This window comes from Suricata suricatta, chromosome 2, assembly GCF_006229205.1.
Source record: "Suricata suricatta isolate VVHF042 chromosome 2, meerkat_22Aug2017_6uvM2_HiC, whole genome shotgun sequence".
NCBI lineage: Eukaryota > Metazoa > Chordata > Mammalia > Carnivora > Herpestidae > Suricata > Suricata suricatta.
In genome coordinates, this window is record NC_043701.1 from 143,516,946 (window position 1) to 143,536,420 (window position 19,475).

At 40.1% G+C, this 19,475-nt stretch overlaps 1 protein-coding gene across 3 annotated transcripts; it reads left to right on the top strand.

Moving 5' to 3' along the window:
• Window positions 1–456: 456 nt before the first annotated feature.
• GHITM (growth hormone inducible transmembrane protein) lies at window positions 457–19,198 on the top strand. 3 transcript variants are annotated; one of them, XM_029932044.1, is made up of 9 exons: window positions 457–584; window positions 2,016–2,180; window positions 3,412–3,511; window positions 4,771–4,882; window positions 5,496–5,637; window positions 9,097–9,205; window positions 14,978–15,166; window positions 15,795–15,966; window positions 17,768–19,198. In XM_029932044.1, the coding sequence occupies exons 2-9, from the start codon at window positions 2,052–2,054 to the stop codon at window positions 17,850–17,852; spliced, it is 1,038 nt and encodes a 345-aa protein (XP_029787904.1). In that variant the 5' UTR covers window positions 457–584; window positions 2,016–2,051; the 3' UTR covers window positions 17,853–19,198. The 3 variants fall into 3 exon arrangements, with proteins under 3 accessions (XP_029787904.1, XP_029787905.1, XP_029787906.1); XM_029932045.1 differs by having other exon boundaries at window positions 462–568; XM_029932046.1 differs by having other exon boundaries at window positions 488–551.
• Window positions 19,199–19,475: the final 277 nt, after the last annotated feature.

Genomic DNA, 19,475 nt, shown 5'->3' on the forward strand with positions numbered 1-19,475 from the left:
TTTATACCCTTTCCTACATTTCATGAGCCAATTTTAGGTATCAGATCCAAGAAACCGACTTGCTCCCCTTTGAAACTACCACGTTTGGCACGGTATTCACCTCACATACATTCTTGAGAAGGCGAAAAAAGGCGACATGAGGAAAGAAAAGGACAATGGAATAATTTTTAATTCTCACTTAATTCCTTTTCCATTTTTACGTAATTTTTGTAACTGCCGCTATGAAAGTGTTGAGGCAAAAACGGAGACCAGCTCCGCTATCCATAGCTAACAGGACCAATATGCCTTCGCTGCCCACACCCAAAATGGACGCCGACTATGACGCCCCCGACAACTCTTGCTGGCCCCGCCCCTCTAGCTCGGAACCCCTCCTCCGTACCGTGCCCGCCCTTCCGTCAGGGATCCGCTCATGATTGGGTGCCCCTAGTGTTTGGCGAGTCTCCGGATGTTGCGTCACGCAGGGAGTCGAGGAGACTGCGCGCGCACCGACAGTAGCGAGCGGGCGGAGGTCCAGCGGGGTGTGCGCGTTTGCGTTTCGCCGGCCCGGAAGGGTAACTGCGCGGTTAAGGTGACCGGGGACTGAGGTATGGGTACCCAGGGCCGCCTGTGACACCGCAGATCCGCTGTCATGACGACCAGCCTCGCGGTGCATCCGAGGAGAGCTGAAGGCGGCGGCGCTGCTGGCTGCGTCACGGCCTGCGGCGTTTTACGAGTCACCGTCCTGTGGGTGACCGGGTGAATGGGGGCGACGGCTGCAGGGCCTGGGATAGGCTGGCAGGGGCTCGCCCCGCTGCCCTCTTCTGCCTGGGCAGCGAGGTGCTGAATCACCCAGCGGCCGGCCCGCACAGCCACCGCCCGCTCAGATAAGGCGGGGCTTGATAAGGGTTGTGCGTTGATGCTGGGAGACTGGAGGCTTGCTGCGAGTTCTAAACCGAAATCTAGCCTAGAGAGCTTGGGTGAACTTGCTCAGGGGACCAGGCTCTCGAACGCATCAACGCTTACAGAAGCGTTTGGGGTTTGGGGTCGGTGACACCTTATCCATTTTATAACTAACTCACTGGAGTCTCAGAGGGCAAACTGTTAAGAGGCCATTTCTAGCATGTGACAGAAGCAAGATTTCGACCTTGTTCTGTGACGCGACGTGGTGTCCACTCGGCTGAGCCTCTTTCCCAATCCATGTGTCGTGACTGAGTGGAATAAACAGCAGCAACGTACTGAGATGACGTAACGACGTGAAAGTACTAGAAGGACTCGGCATTTTCCCAGTGTTGCACACCCCCTTATAGATGCAGTGGCAGAGCTGGAAGTACACTCGGTTAAGTAATTAGCAGGGATTCCTAGCTTTTGGTGTGCTAGGTAAAACCTGTTCCTAGGCCCCATTCCTGGAGATTGAATTATTGGGACCAGAGTTAAGACCCAGGATCCACATTTTAAGATACATCCCAGATGGTTTCAGTACCTTGAATACTTCTGTTACATTTTGAAAGGAATACTTCTGTTACATTTTGAAAGGACATAATATTTGGCGTGTTTAGCGAAAGTTTATAATGCGTCCTTACTGTTGACGTCCTGAAGCCTTACAGTGCAGTATAACCTTCAAGAGTTAGTCATTTCTTCCTCGGATGACATTTTTCTTCTGCTCAGAAGTTGTACAGTCTTGTTACAAATTTTCCTATTGAATGCTGGTATAAACCTTAAACCCACATCCATAAAAGCCATCACACACCCTGTAAGAAATTAACATTCACTTTGTATTAGACACCTAACCTCTACAGAGTCCTACACCTTATTGTTCAAACTGAGATTTAATTCTCTTTTGGTGATCCATCCCATACTGGTTTCTGTGAGATAGATTTCTTGAAATAACAAGGAATAAGCAGAGAATTCATCCTTATCATTTAAAAGGTCACTATTCCATTTTTCTCCTAAAATAAGATTAGCCCTTTCATATTTCAGTAGTTCTGTGTTATTCCCTCACTCAGCTAAAGGGCTCTTTTTTGTCTGTTTCTAACTAGCATTTCAGATCTGCTTGGTAAACCTGGTGCACCACCATGCTGGCCGCACGACTCGTGTGTCTTCGGACACTACCTTCCAGGGTTTTCCAACCAGCTTTCACTAAGGCCTCCCCTGTTGTGAAGAATTCCATCACGAAGCATCAATGGCTCTTAACACCCAGCAGGGTAAAGATAATCTGAATATTATTGTGTTGTGTCTCTTTGTGCCCTGGGATCTTTTCTTTTCTTTTTTTTTTTTTTTGATAGTATGATGTTCCATATTTTACCATTAGTGATGCACTGAAACAGTTAGCCCTGATAATGCCCCAAATCAACTCTTTCTCCCCATTAGTTTTGTATCGTTTTGTTACTCCTTACCATGTATGAAAGACCTCTTATCATTTTCTCTTACAGCTTTTGGAGTTCCGTTCAGAGAATTTATAGTAATTTGTGAGAGATTGAGTGCTCTATGGCACAAGAGATTGTGGAGCCTGTAGTTAAAAGCTGAAGAACCCAGGAATATTACCAGTTGGCCAGTAGTAGCTAGAAACGTTACTAAAAATGTCATTTCAGCTTTTGATTAGAGAGTGGTAAAATCCTTTAGGTTAGAGAGAGTGAGCCCTTTTCTTTTATAATAGAGTTATCCTTCATCATTCAAATTAGAAATGTGAGGTAGATTAGGAAATACATACAACCTAAAAGAGACAGCTGTTTTCTCTTGAATTAACTGTTCCCCTGTTGAAAAGAGCTAAAATAGAGAGAAGTAGTAGTCATCCCTCCCTTTGGCTTTGTGTTCAGCAAAGGTAACTTTCTTGAGCCCCATTCTCTAGATTTTAAAAAATACAGCTTGGGGCTATTTTTATTTATTTTTGAGAGACAGAGAGAGACAGCGCGAGCAGGGGAGGGTCAGAGAGAGGGGGAGACAGCATCCGAAGCAGGCTCCAGGCTCTGAGCTAGCAGTCAGCACAGAGCCCGACGTGGGGCTTGAACCTAAGAACCGTGAGATCATGACCTGAGCCAAAGTCGGACGCTTAACCGACTGAGCCACTCAGACGCCCCCCAAAAACAATTTTTTAAAGCAGTTAATACATACTGAATGCAGATTTTTTAGAAGTTAGTGCTTGAAATGTAATTCTAGAGATACATATCTGTAGTTTATGAAATAGACAATTATTCTGAAACTTTAAGAAGTAAAGTTATAAACTAAGAAGTGAATCATTTCAAAGATAGACCACAGGTAGGGTCTACTACATTTAATTTTTTAGCTTAGCTAACATACTTTTATACTGAAAGTACATACATAGAAAGTACCAAATTAGTATAGGGTTTTCTAATGCAATGAGATTTCGTTTTATTTTATTGGTAACCTTCTGTTTTGGTGTGTCTGTACTGTGTGTCTTTGTTTCATGTATGTCAGGAATATGCCACCAAGACAAGAGTTGGGATCCGGCGTGGGAGAACTGGCCAAGAACTTAAGGAGGCAGCATTGGAGCCATCAATGGAAAAAATATTCAAAAGTAGGCAGTACTCTTAAGTTTGTGAACTGGAGTTTGCGAATACATTTTAAGTCCATGAACAGCCTCCTAAACATATGTACCAACTTACGTATATGATCATTTTCTGGGAAGAAAGACAATCAGTCATTTTTCAGGATCTCATGACCCAGAAAAAAATTAATACTTCACACTGGGTCCATTGGTTTCTATTCATATTTCTTCCAGAGAAAATGTTACTTTTAACATTTTTAAGAAAGGATTGATAGTTAATATGCCATGGTTTAAAAAGATATAATCATTAAGGAAGTTCATTTGAAGTTGCCTAGAATCTTCATTCAAGTATATCATATTTTTGTATGTTTCAAGCTAAGAGAAAATCACTAAACCAGAAACTAATGAAAGCCTAGATGTTCAAGAAGAGTCCTCTTAACTGATATATGACCTCCCTGGAAACCAAATCTAACGAAGTCAGTTTGAATTTCAGCTTTGCAAGGTTAACCAGATTGTTAATCTACCCACTTAGAGTCCAGGAATACTATTGCTTTTTAACAACTTTACAAAATGTCAATATATTATAATGAGAAAGGGCAGTAATCCGTGTCCTTCAGGGCATTTCTTTCTGATACATAAGTTTGCCCTGAAAACCAAATTATATAAATCCTACAGGTACAGCATAGTGATATTCTTAGTGAACAAATTTATACTAAAGGGGGTAAGATGCTCTTTATGAATACCTCCAGCCAGTTAGAATTGATAAGCTATTTGTTTCTCTTGCTCTTACTTCAGAGTACTTTCTCCCTTGATTCTGCCGCATAAACCCTGATTATAGTTTTGGTTCCTTTTTCTTTCTCTGTTAAGCATCATCTTTGTTAATAGCACTTTAGACACAGCGTGGTATGATTAATAACATTTCATTTTCATCTTTACTTTCTAAGAATATCTTGAGAACATACCCCAGATTCTTATGAGTAAAATACTATGTATTACGGAAGTATTCCCATATCCACTGCCTCCTTAAAGTTCATTGGAGTGAATTAAAGACCAGTCAATTTGATCTTTTTGTATTATTACACTTAGGTTTTAGCATTGTCCTTTTTTACTGGTCCCCTAATTTTAAGGCCATTTCTATACCCCCATATGTGCTAATTATGGTTGTTACAAAGGAATACGGTATATAGCTTGATTTTCTTCCTATAAATATTAGAAAGGGCTTACCATCCACATTTTAATTTAGTCCAGATATGACTGTATTAATGTGCAGTTCCTTCCATGCTCTGCAGTTGATCAGATGGGAAGATGGTTTATTGCTGGAGGGGCTGCTGTTGGTCTTGGAGCGTTGTGCTACTATGGCTTGGGAATGTCTAATGAGATTGGAGCTATCGAAAAGGCTGTGTGAGTAAATTGTTCCCAAACATTTCTAATCTTCAAGGTTCCGATTTGGCTTTCATCCTTCTCTTGCCACTTTTGGAATGTTTTATATCTAATCTTCCAACTGTATAGAAATATACATGAATAAAAATAAGATCTTTTGGCATCTGTTCAAACTTAAATAAAAATCTTTTACCAAGGTTATATGTATTTAGGCAAGGAGAAAATGTGTTTGTAAATGTGCCAAGTGTTTATGTCTTGTTTTTATTTTTTAAACTTTGTTTTGAGAGAGGGAGAGAGTGCAAGTTGGGAAAGTACAGAAAGAGGAGGAGAGAGAATTCCAGCACAGATTCTGAAGTGGGGCTCCATCTCACGAACTGGGAGATCATGACCTGAGCTAAAATCAAAAGTCAGACACTTAATTGACTGAACCACCCCAGGGCCCCGAAGTTCTTTTCTTTTATATCATTCAATTTTTATGATAGCTCCAACGTATGCAGGATGATTTCCATGATAAATGAAGTGAATAAGATTGGAGCAATAAATTGATACTGCCTAAAGTTTCCCAGCAAATAAACGATTGAACCAAAATTTATATCCATGCTTCTATAAATGAACCATGTTGTGTTTCTTACAGAGTTTGGCCTCAGTATGTGAAGGATAGAATTCATTCTACCTATATGTACTTAGCAGGGAGTATTGGTTTAACAGCTTTGTCCGCCCTGGCAGTGAGCAGAACTCCTGTGCTCATGAACTTCATGATGAGAGGCTCTTGGGTGGTAAGTCAGCTTGTTTTTGTTTTCCTTTTCCACTAAATATCAAAAGATTAGGCAAAAAATACTGGTGGAGGGGGTTGGGTTAAATGGAAAGAATCCCTTAGTATATTGACAAGCTGTTCAAATCTGTGAATTAGTAGCGCAGCTGAGACAAAGTAGGAAGTACATTCTGAGGTAAATCAGCAATCATTCTTTGTTGAGCATGTATTTAAATACTGGCAAAGGGGTTGAAAACCAAATATACAGGAATATCCTACTTACCTAGCAACAGATATCAAACGGCTTGTATTTTGTAGCGATTTTGTTTAAAAAAAAAAAAAAGATGGGTCAAATGCAAAACCATCTTAGAAGTTCAGTAGAGAATATTTATCGCCGACATTCTGAACTTTCCTGACCCTGTGTAAGGTTTTACATTCAGTGAGTGTTTCATGAGCACTTGTTGTTTTGCTGGATACAAAACAAAAGAAAAAATTATTTCAAAAGTGGTAGCTGTTTTTCTACTGTCTGGTTGAAGAGATGAACTTGAGTAAGTGTTGAAGGATGTGCAAGGAAAAGTAGAAAACGTAAAATCCGTTGAAAGACTGTTTTTATCTTGGACTAGTTCCATGAAAGAAACATTGATTTCATCAGAACTGTTGGAGGCTGTCGTTTTTTTATTTTAGGAGAGAATAAAGGTAGTCTAGGTTTACAGAGCAGCTTGAGCAAAAGAAAAGAGGTAGTCGTTAAAACCGGCTTCGCAGTAGTGTCAGAGTACGCGCGTGCGCTCGCTCGCTCGCTCTCTCTCTCTCTCTCTCTCACTCTCTCACTCTCTCACTCTCTCTCTCAAGTAAATGAACATTAAGTGGGGGCCGGGGTCGAGGGGTCGGTGGCTCAGTCAGTTAAGTGTCTGACTGTTGATATCAGCTAAGCTCATGATCTCCTGATCTTGGGATCCAGCCTCCCATGTCAGAATCCCTTCTTGGGATTCTCTCCCTGCCCCTCATCCTCATGCACTCTCGTGCTCTCTCTCTCTGAAATAAACATTAAAAAAAAAAAAATCAGAGTGGACTTCAAGTATTTGAGGTCTAGACTGTGAAGAAGATAGAATCAGACAGGGTTAGGAGAGTGCCTAAGCAGTCAGGCGATTGCAGGGACTGGAACAGCAGGAAGTATGATTCGTCTCTGAGTTCTAAGAACTCAAATGGAAGAGACAAGAAGCAAACATACCAGCTGGGGCTTTTCAGGGACTGAAATGAAGGACTACAAGAATGTGAGTTTGAGACTGGAAGGGAAAGGGGGGATGGGACAGTTTATATCCTACAGATTTCCAAATCTGTGATGTTTCCACTGTACTTTCTAAAGGAGAACCATTTAGGGTAGCGTGGCCATTTGGACACTTCACTGTTATTAGGATCTTATTTCTCTGATGGGTGTCCTGAATCTCCTAGCCTGGAACTTCGTGAAGGCACAGAGTAAGTATGGTGCATAGTCCCAGGAATGTACATTTTAATCAAGTAAATAATTTAAAGCAGTGCTTTTTAACAAAGCAACATGGCTATATGAAAGAGTTTAGCACCTAAAATAAGACTTCAAAGAAGTTTTGTGCTTGGGCCATATTCTCACTTCCTATGGGCATAAGATCACTCTTACCAGCTGTTAGAGCTACTTAAATAAAATAGTTTGGAAAGCCATTCAGGTGCTACCCAGAGGAAGGTGAAGCTTTTTTGGGGGTGACAGACATACACATAAATAATGTCAAAGTTGGTACCAAGTGATTCTGGAACAGAGGAGAGGCTGCTGCTTCTTTTTTTTTTTTTTTTTAATTTTTTAATAATGTTTTATTTATTTTTGATAGAGAGACAGAGCATGAGAGGGGGAGGGGCAGAGAGAGAAGGAGACACAGAACCGGAAGCAGGCTCCAGGCTCTGAGCTAGCTGTCAGCACAGAGCCTGATGCGGGACTCGAACCCACGAACATGAGATCTGACCTGAGCTGAAGTTGGAGCCTCAACCGACTGAGCCACCAGGCGCCCCAGAGGAGAGGCTTCTAACACTGCTTATGGCAGTCAGGGTACCTCCCAGAATAATTTCTAGGTGACGAGGAGGTAATCCTTGAATAAGTCAAATGAATTAGGCAGAGTGAAAAGAATTAAAGAGGCATGAAATGCAGTCATATTTGCATCCCTACTATTTCAGTGTAGCTGGAGTGTAGAGTATGGAAAGGTAAAAGGCAAAGAATGGAGGTGGGTCATGAACAAGAAGGACCTTAAAAGAAAAAAAGTGCAGTTGTGATAAATATCCTGAAAGTGCCTTGCATTTGTGTGAAATATGAAGAAATGCACAAAGTGGATTTTAGTAATTACTTCTTCATTGGAAAGTGATCTAATAGAACTTAGTGTACTTTTTTCTATTAATGAGTAAAGGCTTTCCCATTCTCAGCAAAAACAGCAGTTTTGTCTTTTATCTGTACTTTACATCTGAGGTTGAACATTCACATGCCTGTGGGTCAGATAATGCAAAGGAGGGAGGCAGGCCTTAGGTCACACCTGGGATTAGTGACTTCTAAGCAAAAGCATTACAAAAGTATTCACAACCCATTGTTTTTTGAATAGTTGGGCTACGAGATACCTGCTGTTTCTAAGAATAGCAAGTATGCAGTTTCTCTTTTGAGTTTCCTAAAGGTTCATTATCATCTTTCTCTACTGTGTACATTTCTTTGTATATGCACATCCTCTACTATGTACATTTCTTTCTATATGTCATAACAATGGAAATCTAAGACCAAGGAGATGGGGGACCAAGTCAGCTAGAAAACTAAGAAGATAGAGACGTAGAATCTTACTCTCATTTCCATATGCTTCTGTTTTTTAGGTTTTTGTTAAGCAAATAATGGAGTTCCAGGCAGTGTGCTATATATATATTCTAATTGGTGTATTATGATTAATTTTTAATGCAGTTTGCTATGCAAAAATAAATACAATTAAAAATAATTATTTGGGCACTCTTAAAGACGTTTTGTTAGGCCTCTGTCTAGGAAGAATAAAATTTTTAAAAGATGATGGTCTCAATCAAAGTTCAGTGTATTCACTTGGAGGTATCAGCAAAACTTTGTGTGACAGTAGGGGGCACTCTTTTCTCCTCCTAGGATCAGTTCATTATCCTTAATTTTTTTTTTAATGTTCATTTATTTTTGAGAGTGAGAGAGATTAACATACAGTGGGGGAGGGGCAGAGAAAGGGAGACACAGAATCTGAAGTAGGCTCCAGGCTCTGAACTATCAGCACAGAGCCCAACACAGGTCTCAAACCCACAAACTGCAAGATCATGATGTGAGCTGAAGTTAGACGCTTAACCGACTGAGCCATCCCGTTTCCCTATCCTTAATTTTTTAAACAAAGTTTATTGTTTAACTTGGAACTTGAGGGAGGGTTTTTCCTTTGTTGTATATAAGGATTGATTTTTCTTAATAATATGTGCGTTTCAGACAATTGGTGCAACCTTTGCAGCCATGATTGGAGCTGGAATGCTGGTACAGTCAATACCATATGACCAGAGCCCAGGCCCAAAGCATCTTGCTTGGTTACTACATTCTGGTATGTTCTAATTTTAAATTTTTATTAAACAATGTTTACTATGTTCTTTGGTGGTTCTTTACAATTGTAAATTATTTATGCATAATTTAATAAAGACTCATGTTTAGAAAACAGAGTTTTTTGTACTTAATACTGGTTATATTATTGCCAGATTTCTACTCTGAAAAGTTAATGATTCAGATACTAAGACCACGGACATCCCCAATATTATACTTGGCCTCCTGTGACAGTCTTATCTATGTAGCTTTCCTTATGCATTTTGTCTAATACTGGAAGCATTTCAAACCTGATACATATTACTTGAAAATTGTTCTTGTGTATCTTGAGAAAAATTTTAAAATGAGGGTGGAGAAGGAAAGGGGCAGTAAGTCACAAGAAAGAATAGGAATACAAAATTTTGTGATGGAGCATTGGAAGAAGGAAAACCGTAAAAAAGATCTTTGGAAATACACTTTGTCTCTGATACGGTTAACTGGGTCATTATTTAGATAGGTCTGAGCACAGAGTACCACGGACAGGGCAAAGGCAGTCTGCCGCCTGGTATTGCAGGACAGTTTTAATATCCTTTTAGGTATATGATCTAATACCTCCCTTCATTCTGGAGACACAAATATTTTAAAGTTTAGATAAGGTGTTTTCCATATTTGTGGGTTGACTAAAGAACCAACTACATCCAGAAACAAAAGTGGATCTTAGATACATGTTCTCTACTGCAAAACAAGACAGATTTTATTTTTTCTGTTTTTGAGTGTAGGTGTTAAACAATGTTACAGTAGTTGCAGGTGAACAAGATAGTAGTTCCAGTTCTCTGTACGTTATGCCACCATCTGTCATCATAACAGCACCGTTACAGTGTCAGTGACTGCATTTACTATGCTGTGACTCACCCTGTAACTGAAGCCTGTATCTCCCCTTCCCTTTCATCCATTTTGCCCATCCTGCCACCTCCCCTCTGGCAACAATCTGTTCTCTATTTTAATGGATGTTTTCTGCTTTTTTTTTTTATTAAGACAAATTTTATGAGCATTTCCTTGAAACTTCCATGGAAACAGGCTCTGAAATGTTTGTAACATGGGTTAGTAAACGGAAGTTGGGTTTCTGGCACCTAATATGACAGATTTCTGGTGCAAACTATGTCATTATTTTCTAGTAGCAATAATCCACTTTAAAAAAAATTTATCAAATATATAAGAATACATGTACTTCTATAAAACTTAATACCTCTTTAGTATTATCTGTAAATATTTAAGGATTACTCAGCTTTGTTACAACTGCATATCACAGTAGTATACAGAGCTTTTTGGGTTTTTTTGTTTGTTTGTTTTAAGTATGAAGTGTATATCCCTTTATTAAAACACCAAAATCCTCACCATCTGAGTTTAGCATTTACATTACGTTTATAATTCTCTGGATTGTAGTATCTTGTCCAATGAATGGAGTTTTGCACCTGTTTCCCATTTTTGACACTTGAGTTTCTTGAGAAAACAGGTTCAGTGTTTTTATCTCTGATAAATGGTAGATACTTAGTGACTTGTTGAATTAAAATAGTCATTTTAATTTGAGCTCAAACTTAAGGGCTTTCTATCTGGGTTGCTTAGAAAAACTCCTTTTAATCTGATACTGTGGTGTATAAATTACTTGAATCGCGGTATTTTTTGTGTTAGAGGGGGCCTCCAAGACTACCCATTTATTCGGAGTCCTAGGCCTCAGTATATAGTTGTACTCAGAGCTAAGGACGACAAAAGAACACATGACAGAATCTGGAGAAAGCCATCCACAGGCTTTCAGTGCTCCCTCCTTCCTCTGAGGGGACACAGTGAGGATGTGTAAAGAGCGGTAACGTGCAGTGTTTCTGTCCAGGGAAGCCCATCACAGAGACTTGCTGCCCATGGGCTTTATTAAGGGCTAATCATGTAGGGACCCTCCTAACAACTACCAAAATACAAATTTCCAGAAGGAAAACAGTCTTTCAGCATAACTCCTATTGTTTGCACAAGCAGTCAGAGACTGCTTCAAGTGCCATATCCTTAAATACCAGCCAAGGATCAGCTCTGCAAGCAAGTCTACATAAAGATAACCTTAGGCCTGCTCTGTTAAACCGTCACTGCACAACATGAATGCCAATTTTTGTTTTACACTTTATATGTATTTATGTATTTTAAGCTGTGCAGGTAGGCATTAGTATTTCTGTTTTGTGGATGAGGAAATTGAAGCTATTTGAGGTGAACATGCCAAGAAGTGCTTTATTTCTTCAAGTCTAACCCTCTATCCACTCTTTTTTTTAATTTTGAAGTTTATTTATTTTGCCAGAGAGCATGAGCTGGGGAGGGCCAGAGACAGAAGGAGAGAGAAAGGATCTGAAACAGGCTCGGTGCTGATAGCAGAGAGCCTGATGTGGGGCTCGAACTCATGAACCATGAGATCTTGACCTGAGCTGGAGTCAGACACTTAACCAGCTGAGCCAACCAGGTGCCCCATGTCCATTCTTTCATTCACTGGAACGATTGAGATGAGACCTGAAGAAAGTTTGGATGACCCAAAGTCAACCCCTCAGAGTTGTCTTTTGGCTAATATTAACATCCCAGGCATTCCATTTTCATTTTTCATCTAGATGTTTAGCACTATGTAGATAGAGCTGTAGTCTTAATCAGGACTAAATGATACTATAAAGAAATTACTGAAATGATCATTGGGAAACTATTCTAATTGTGTTTTCCCCCCAGTATTATCAGGACATAATTGACATATAACACCAAGTTTTCAGATGTACATGTGGTTGATTTGATACATTTATACATTGTATAATGATGGGGCACCTGGGTGGCTCAATTGGTTAAGTGCCCGACTTTAGCTCAGGTCATGAACTCATGGTTGTGAGTTCGAGCCCCACATTCAGCTTTGTGCTGTCGCTGAGATCCCGAAGCCTGCTTTGGATTCTTTGTTTCCCTTTCTTGCTGCCCCTCCCCTGCTCACACTCTGTCTCTCTCTTTCAAAATTAAGTAAACATTTAAAAAAGAGTATATATTGCATAATGATTACCACCATACCATATGCTAACACTTCCATTTCATATTTACCATTTCTTTTTTGTGGTGAGAGAACATTTAAGATCTGGTCTCTTAGCATTCAAGTAGGTGATAGAGTAATTAATAGTTGTAATTACCATGATGTATATTAGGTCCTCCAATTTTTCTTATAACTGGAAGTTTATACCCTTTGACCAGTATCACTCCATTTCCCCTGGTAACCACCACTCTACACTCTGTTTCTCTGAGTCTGACTTTTTTAAATTGCACGTAGAAGTGAGATCGTGTGGTATTTGTTCTCAGTGTCATGCCCTCAGGGTCCATTCATGTTGTCAAAAATGGCAAGTTTCCATTCTTTTTTACTGCCGAATACTACTCCTTTGTGTATATACACCACATCATCTATCCGTTCACCCTTTGAAGGACAATTTGGTTTTTGCATCTTGGAAATTCTAAGTAATGCTACAGTGAAAATGCGAGTACAGGCATCTGTATGAGATCTAGGTTTCAGTTCTGTTGGTTATAAACCCAGAAGTGGGATTGCTGAATCACATGATAGTTATAGTTTTAATTTTTTTTGTATTTTTTTAAATTTTATTTTTGAGACAGAGCATGAGTGGGGGAGGGGCAGAGAGAGAGGGAGACACAGAATCGGAAACAGGCTCCAGGCTCTGAGCTGTCAGCACAGAGAACTCAATGCAGGACTCAAACCCACAGATCGCAAGATCATGACCTGAGCCGAAGTTGGACACCTAGCCAACAGCCACCCAGGCGCCCCTGTAGTTTTAATTTTTTAAGGAACCTCCATACTTCTTTTCCATAGTGGCTGTACCAGTTCAGTGACTGCTAGTTTTTGTTCACAATAATAATGTTGAGCTATCTTTGTTAGTTTTGTGATTGATAATGTCCTTTAGCAGCAGACATCTATTACCATTTAAGATTTTTATGAGAAAGTATCATTGAAATATCTCCGAATAAACTTAAAAGTTTGCTAAAGCTATAGGAAGCTGCCCTCCACAGCTGCCCATACCATCAGATAACTAGGCCTTACAGAACAGGCTCACCAAAGAGACAGACCATGGGGAGCAGGCCTTTGGAGGGACCTCCCCAGAGCTGACAAAAAGTCCTGGAGGACCAGACCCCCAAAGGCCTCAAATTTAGGGGCTACTATTCTGAAAAGGCCAAGAATCAGGTGCCCACAGTCTTTGAGGACCAGATATTGAAGATAAGTCTCCCAGAAGGCTAGGACATAAGGAGCCTCATTGCCAAAGAGCTATGCCATGAGAGTTGGATCTCCCAGAGGACCATGGCGTCTGGGATAAGACCTTGGTATAGCATGGTGGCCAGGATCTCTGGAAGACTAAGCCACCAGGGGCCAGATCCCCAGTGATAAAAGCTCCAGAGATAGAACCTCCAGTGAACCTAACCATGCAGAATGGAAAAACCAAAGAAGTGTATCATGGCCTTCGAGGCCACCTGAGAAACTGTCTTTGACGGGGTCAGCCCACACAGGAGAGGACCACTGGAGGGGCAGACCGTGGGAAACAGGGCCACCAGGCTAGACCCTGGGGAGCCAGGGGAGGATCAGGTTCCACAGAGAAGGTGCTGTGAAAGCACGATGAGGGAGGCAGGGCCTCATTCTTCCTCCCTCATTCTAGCTCTGCCTCCTGCTCCTGGCTGTTGGTGCCTAATGGGGTCAAAAGAACCTGGAGCAAAGAGCTGGCACCAGTATAGGGAGGGAGGGGGGAAGGACACTTTTTCATCCTCTACCTGTGCCTTAATCCAAATTCTGGGACAGTTACCTGGGGCAAGTAAAGTGGGGAGCATGATAAAGAATAAGGGTTTTTTCGGTGGGTGCTAAAAATTTTGCCATCCGTTGCAAAACTGATGGGAATCCTAATAGAAATGTCATGGGAATTTTTATTCATTGTCTTTCTTACAGCAAAAGATATTTTTCATTGTTCGTTACCATGCAATAATATCTTATTACTTGATCTACAAATGTTATTCTCACAGAAGAGACACTGTTGAAATTTTAGTATGAAGATAGCTCTGCCTTTTCTGAGTTAAACTCTGTCCATTTAATGTGTAAGAAGAGGGTAACATTCTACTGAGTATTGAAATAATGCCTTCTTTGAGATTTATTTTTTAAAGTAAGGATTTCTATTCACCTTTGCTGATTAAATTACTGGTGCCTTTTACTGTAATTTTTCTGAACTTGTTTGTAAATGTCTGACCACTAAAATTACTATTTACAAACTGAGATGACATTCCCCATTACACAAGGAAACAGCAGTGCCTGTCCTTGAAGTTCCTGCATCTTAAGATGAGCGTCATATACGCGTTCTATTGTTTTACTTTATTCCCTTTTGGCAGCAGCATGTTTAACCTTGAGTTATTCATTTTAAGCCTTTTTATCTCTATTTTTCTATATATACGAATGTTATGAGCAATACCAGTAGACTTCACATACAGAATTTGATAAAGTTATTAAAACTCCAAATTAATGTTTGTGGTTTTGAGTTGAGACTGTGTAACTAGGCAGTAGTGTTGTGATTTTGAACTTAGATAGCCACAACTTTGGGGTGTGGAATTTGGGGGTAGTATTGCCTAAATAAGGGCGAGACCTTGTAGTCCTGGTGTTTAACAGTAAGACACATGATGTTCAGATGGGGTGTGAGTTAGAAGCGGCATTTCCTTCCTGGTTATTATTTAGTCAGTACTTAACTACTTGCTCTTTCTCCAGGTGTGATGGGTGCAGTGGTGGCCCCACTGACAATGCTAGGGGGCCCTCTTCTCGTCAGAGCTGCATGGTACACAGCGGGCATCGTGGGAGGCCTCTCCACTGTGGCCATGTGCGCACCTAGTGAGAAGTTTCTGAACATGGGAGCGCCCCTGGGCGTGGGCCTGGGTGTCGTCTTTGTGTCATCGCTGGGTGAGCTGCTGCGCTTTGACACTCGTTTCTTGGTATCCTAAAACCTTTAATGTTCTCAGCTATCCTAATGGAGGGAACCTAGTAAGAGTTATTTAAAAGAAATTTTTAAATGTTTGTTTATTTTTGAGACAGAGACAGAGCATGGGTGGGGGAGGGGCAGAGAGAGAGGGAGACACAGAATCTGAAGCAGGCTCCAGGCTCAGCCGTCACCATGGAGCCCGATGTGGGGCTCAAACTTGTTAACTGCAAGATCATGACCTGAGCCGAAGTCAGACATTTTAACTGACTGAGCTGCCCAGGTCCAAGAGTTATTTTTAACACTTTTAGACTATATTTTCTTATTTAGCATCATGGTAAAACTATTATTTTTGATTTTACAAAATATATCTAAAATAGGAAAGTTGGTCTGGAAAACATAAAAATTGCTCTTGATACGAGGGCTTTTCTGTAATGTGGGCAAGTAACCCATTACAGGAATAAATATCATTGGTTTGGAACTAAATATGCATAAAATTCCTCAGTACATATAATCAGTCCTTTTCCTATCTATGCAGGACACTAAACATTTTTTTTAAAGAAATGTCAATCATATATCCAGTTAGAGTTCTTTTTTTTTTTTTCCTCCTAGGATCTATGTTTCTTCCACCCACCACTGTGGCTGGTGCCACTCTGTACTCAGTGGCAATTTATGGTGGATTAGTTCTTTTCAGCATGTTTCTTCTGTATGATACCCAGAAAGTAATCAAGCGTGCAGAAATAGTGCCACCGTATGGAGTCCAAAAATATGATCCCATCAATTCGTAAGTAGTGTTCAGCGTCTTATCTTTGTTACATAGGACATTTGTAGATGGTCTGTTTTGTTTTATGGTCATACTAGTTTCCTAGGGCTAATGTAACAAATAGTACATACTGAATGGTTCAAACTATGGAAGTCTACACTCTTGCAGTTCTGGAGGCCAGAAGTCTGAAATCAAGGTGTCATCAGGGTTGGTGCCTTCTGAGGGCTCTAAGAGAATCTCCCGGCCTCTCTTCTAGCTTCTTGTTTTGGCCAGCTGTCCTCAGCATTCCTTGGCTTGTAGATCCATCAATCTCTCCCTCTGTCTTCACATGGCATTAGAAGGACACCAGTCAGTCATTTTGGATGGAGGCCCACCTCATTCCAGTATTAACCTCTGTCGTGTCCGCCCTGGCCCCGCGGGTTCTTTTCCTGAGGGAGGGAGAGAAAGCAGGGCAGGCGAGGGGAGCGCAGAGAGTGAAGACAGCACATGGTTTCCGATCAAGCCTCTAGCTTCTTCCTTTATTCTTCTTCCTCTCCTTCCTTTTCCCCCCCAGAAAACACTCTTATTTTATATATGGTTTTGGGGCGGGGAACTGCCCCGGGTCAGTTGTCAGGTAACAGAGTCACATGAATATTAGAGAAAAGGAAAAACCGAAACTGCAAACTCCGGACACAGCTTCAAAGGGAAGCGCGCAGACTTGCATCTGCAACGCTGGGGAGGTGAAGCCTAGCGCTGCATACCGAAATAAGGTTTTGATCTTTTGTGCACCTTGGCCAAATCTACGTCTGGCGCAGCAAGACAGTCGCCAAAATTATTTTGACCAGGAAACGGCAATCTCCAGCCTCCAGATGCAAATCTTGTTTACTGGTTCACTCCCCGGAGAGTGATAATCCTTGCCTGAGGCAGCCAGAAAACTTGGTGGCTCTGACAAACCTCATCTTCTCTCCTATATTATATTTGCAAAGACCCTATTTGCAAATAAGGTATTTTGTGGAAGGCATCCACACTTACAGGTACAGGGATTGGGATGTCAACATATCTTTTTAATTCAACCCACAGTAATGGGTTTGCCAAATTTTACGATTTCTGTTGCTGTTTGGTCTGTTTTATCTCCTTAGTAAACTGCGTATCCACAGAACATTTGATTATATGGTAACAAAGTTTAATACTTAGGTATTCAATTAGGTTCAAATATTTATCGGTTTTTGTTAATTAGCTCTGTGGTGCAATTGTTGTATAACAACACTTTTTTCCCCTTGACCTCTCCATTAAAGTAGGTTATTTTATTTAAACAACTTCGTTGAGTTTCATGTTGTCTATCATGTTTTTCAAAGTAATTTGTTTTTTGTTTCTTTGAAACTAAAATTTAATGATTTTTTTTAAAATGCTGCTGTAACACAGATTTGTAACAGTTTTCTTTGGTTGGTGGTGGGGGGTTACCTTGAGGGTGCATATTATATTTAAAAATGCCAGACTTGTGTCTAACACATTTTTGTGAAAGTGTTACTTTAGTTTTGTTTTAATTATTTCATGGTCTGTCTCCCGGGCTGTTTGCAAGACACAATACTCATAAGAGAGGGTCAGAGGGTAGAATAATGATTTTTAAAGCTGCCCTTTCACATTTCAGAGACTAATCTGCCAAAGAAAATCTTGACTATTGTCTGGGCCTTCCTAGTTGGCATCTTCTTTTTTTGATTTCCGTTGCATATGCTGTACCTATGACACATAGTATTGCTTTTTCTTTTCTAGGTGAAGAGATTGTTCTTTTATAGTCGTTATTAGAGTTACATCGTCTGTAATAGGTCATCATTTTCTTTTCCAGGATGCTGAGAATCTACATGGATACATTAAATATATTTATGCGAGTTGCCACTATTCTAGCAACTGGAAACAACAGGAAGAAGTGAAGTGACTCAGCTTCGGACCTCCCCAGTACCTTGGGTATCTTGCTGGTTTAATAGGGGCAGGTGATCACTAAGTAGTTTGTACAAGCAGCTTTCATTGAAGTGTAGAAGATAAGACTTGTCAGGAGGTTTCAGATGTTCCATTGATATGATGCTTCAGGTCTGCTTTTCCTTCTGAAGAATAAATTGACTTGTTCTCTTCCAAATAAGTACACACATTTCCAATTCTCAAGTGTGAGTAATTCTAAAATGTTTTAATGAATGTGAAAACTAAGGTTTGTGTTGTAAGGATTTAACTGTTCTATTTTAAAACTTATTTAAGTGAAAATTAGCAGACTTTCTTTTGCTGCATATTTTTTGAAATGAGAAATATTAACAAATAATGTCATAAGTGATGTAGAAGTTTGGTAAAGGGACCAAACAGAGGCAAAGGATCACCTTCAGTCTTCCTTTGAATACTTAGTACTTCTGTCATTGGTGGTGAGTCAGTGAGAGGGGTCTGGCTCTTTGGAAACAAATCATTGCTGTTTTCACATTCATCTTGCACTTAGCAAAAGCATTGAGCATAAACAAAGATGTATAGATACATTCTCTCAATGTTCCTTTCTTTCTCAATGCTTTCTTTACAATGTAGAAGTGATTGTGTTTGGCTTTTCATTGTTTGACATTATTAGGACAGTCCAGAATGTTAATCATATGGAGAATTCCTGATACGTAGTTGTATATTTTTAAGTATTACTTTTAAACCTTGTAGAACAAAATATCCTTAAAACTCTTCTCAGGATGAAATATTCAAAGCATGAAAACTGTTACATTTTCAAATATACAAAAATGGCATTCCTAATTGCTGAAATTTTTTTGTGTATTTATTGAAATGTTTAAGAGAACACATGCTTGCCTTTCTTCACCTCTTCAGGCTTTGAAGCCTGTTTGTGGCTAACACTTAAGATTATGAAAGCAGTTTTTTCCCCAAGACTTGGTTTCCTGCTTCCCTGCATTCCTCTCAGACTAAGCACTAAAACCTCAGGGGAGCATAGCTAGTCTTTCTTCATGAACTGTATCGATCAAAAACTCTAATGGGCAAAGTGTTTCATTAGAGTTCGCCCAGCAGACTTTAGCTTCTCTCCTGCATGGACGATTAGTTGACTCTATTGTGATGTTTGTAAGTTTTTGATACAGAAAAGTTATTTTTGGATGTTCTTAATGAATGAAATAAGTGTGTATGATTATTGAGATGATTGGGGTTTTTGACATATTTATTACAGTAATCCAGAAGTAACTATTCTCACCCCCTCACATTACATAGAATGCTTATTTCTGAAGTAATAAAGGTTCCAGCCAAATAGCGATTTGGTCTGTAATTTTTCCAGCTGAGCCATATGCATACCATTTGAAGAGGACTTGTGTCATGCACTCTCTCACTGACCCTAGTATGTAGAGTACAGTGTGTTTATGACCACAGGACTACACAGCCACACAGCCTTTATTTGAACTCCACCTTTTCCACTTATTTCTTATGTGACGTTGGGCAAATTACTTAAGCTCTCTGCTGATTTTCTTAACAATAAAATGAAGATGGTTTAACAGAATCTCTCCTAGGATTGAGGTGAAATGTGTGGGCATTTA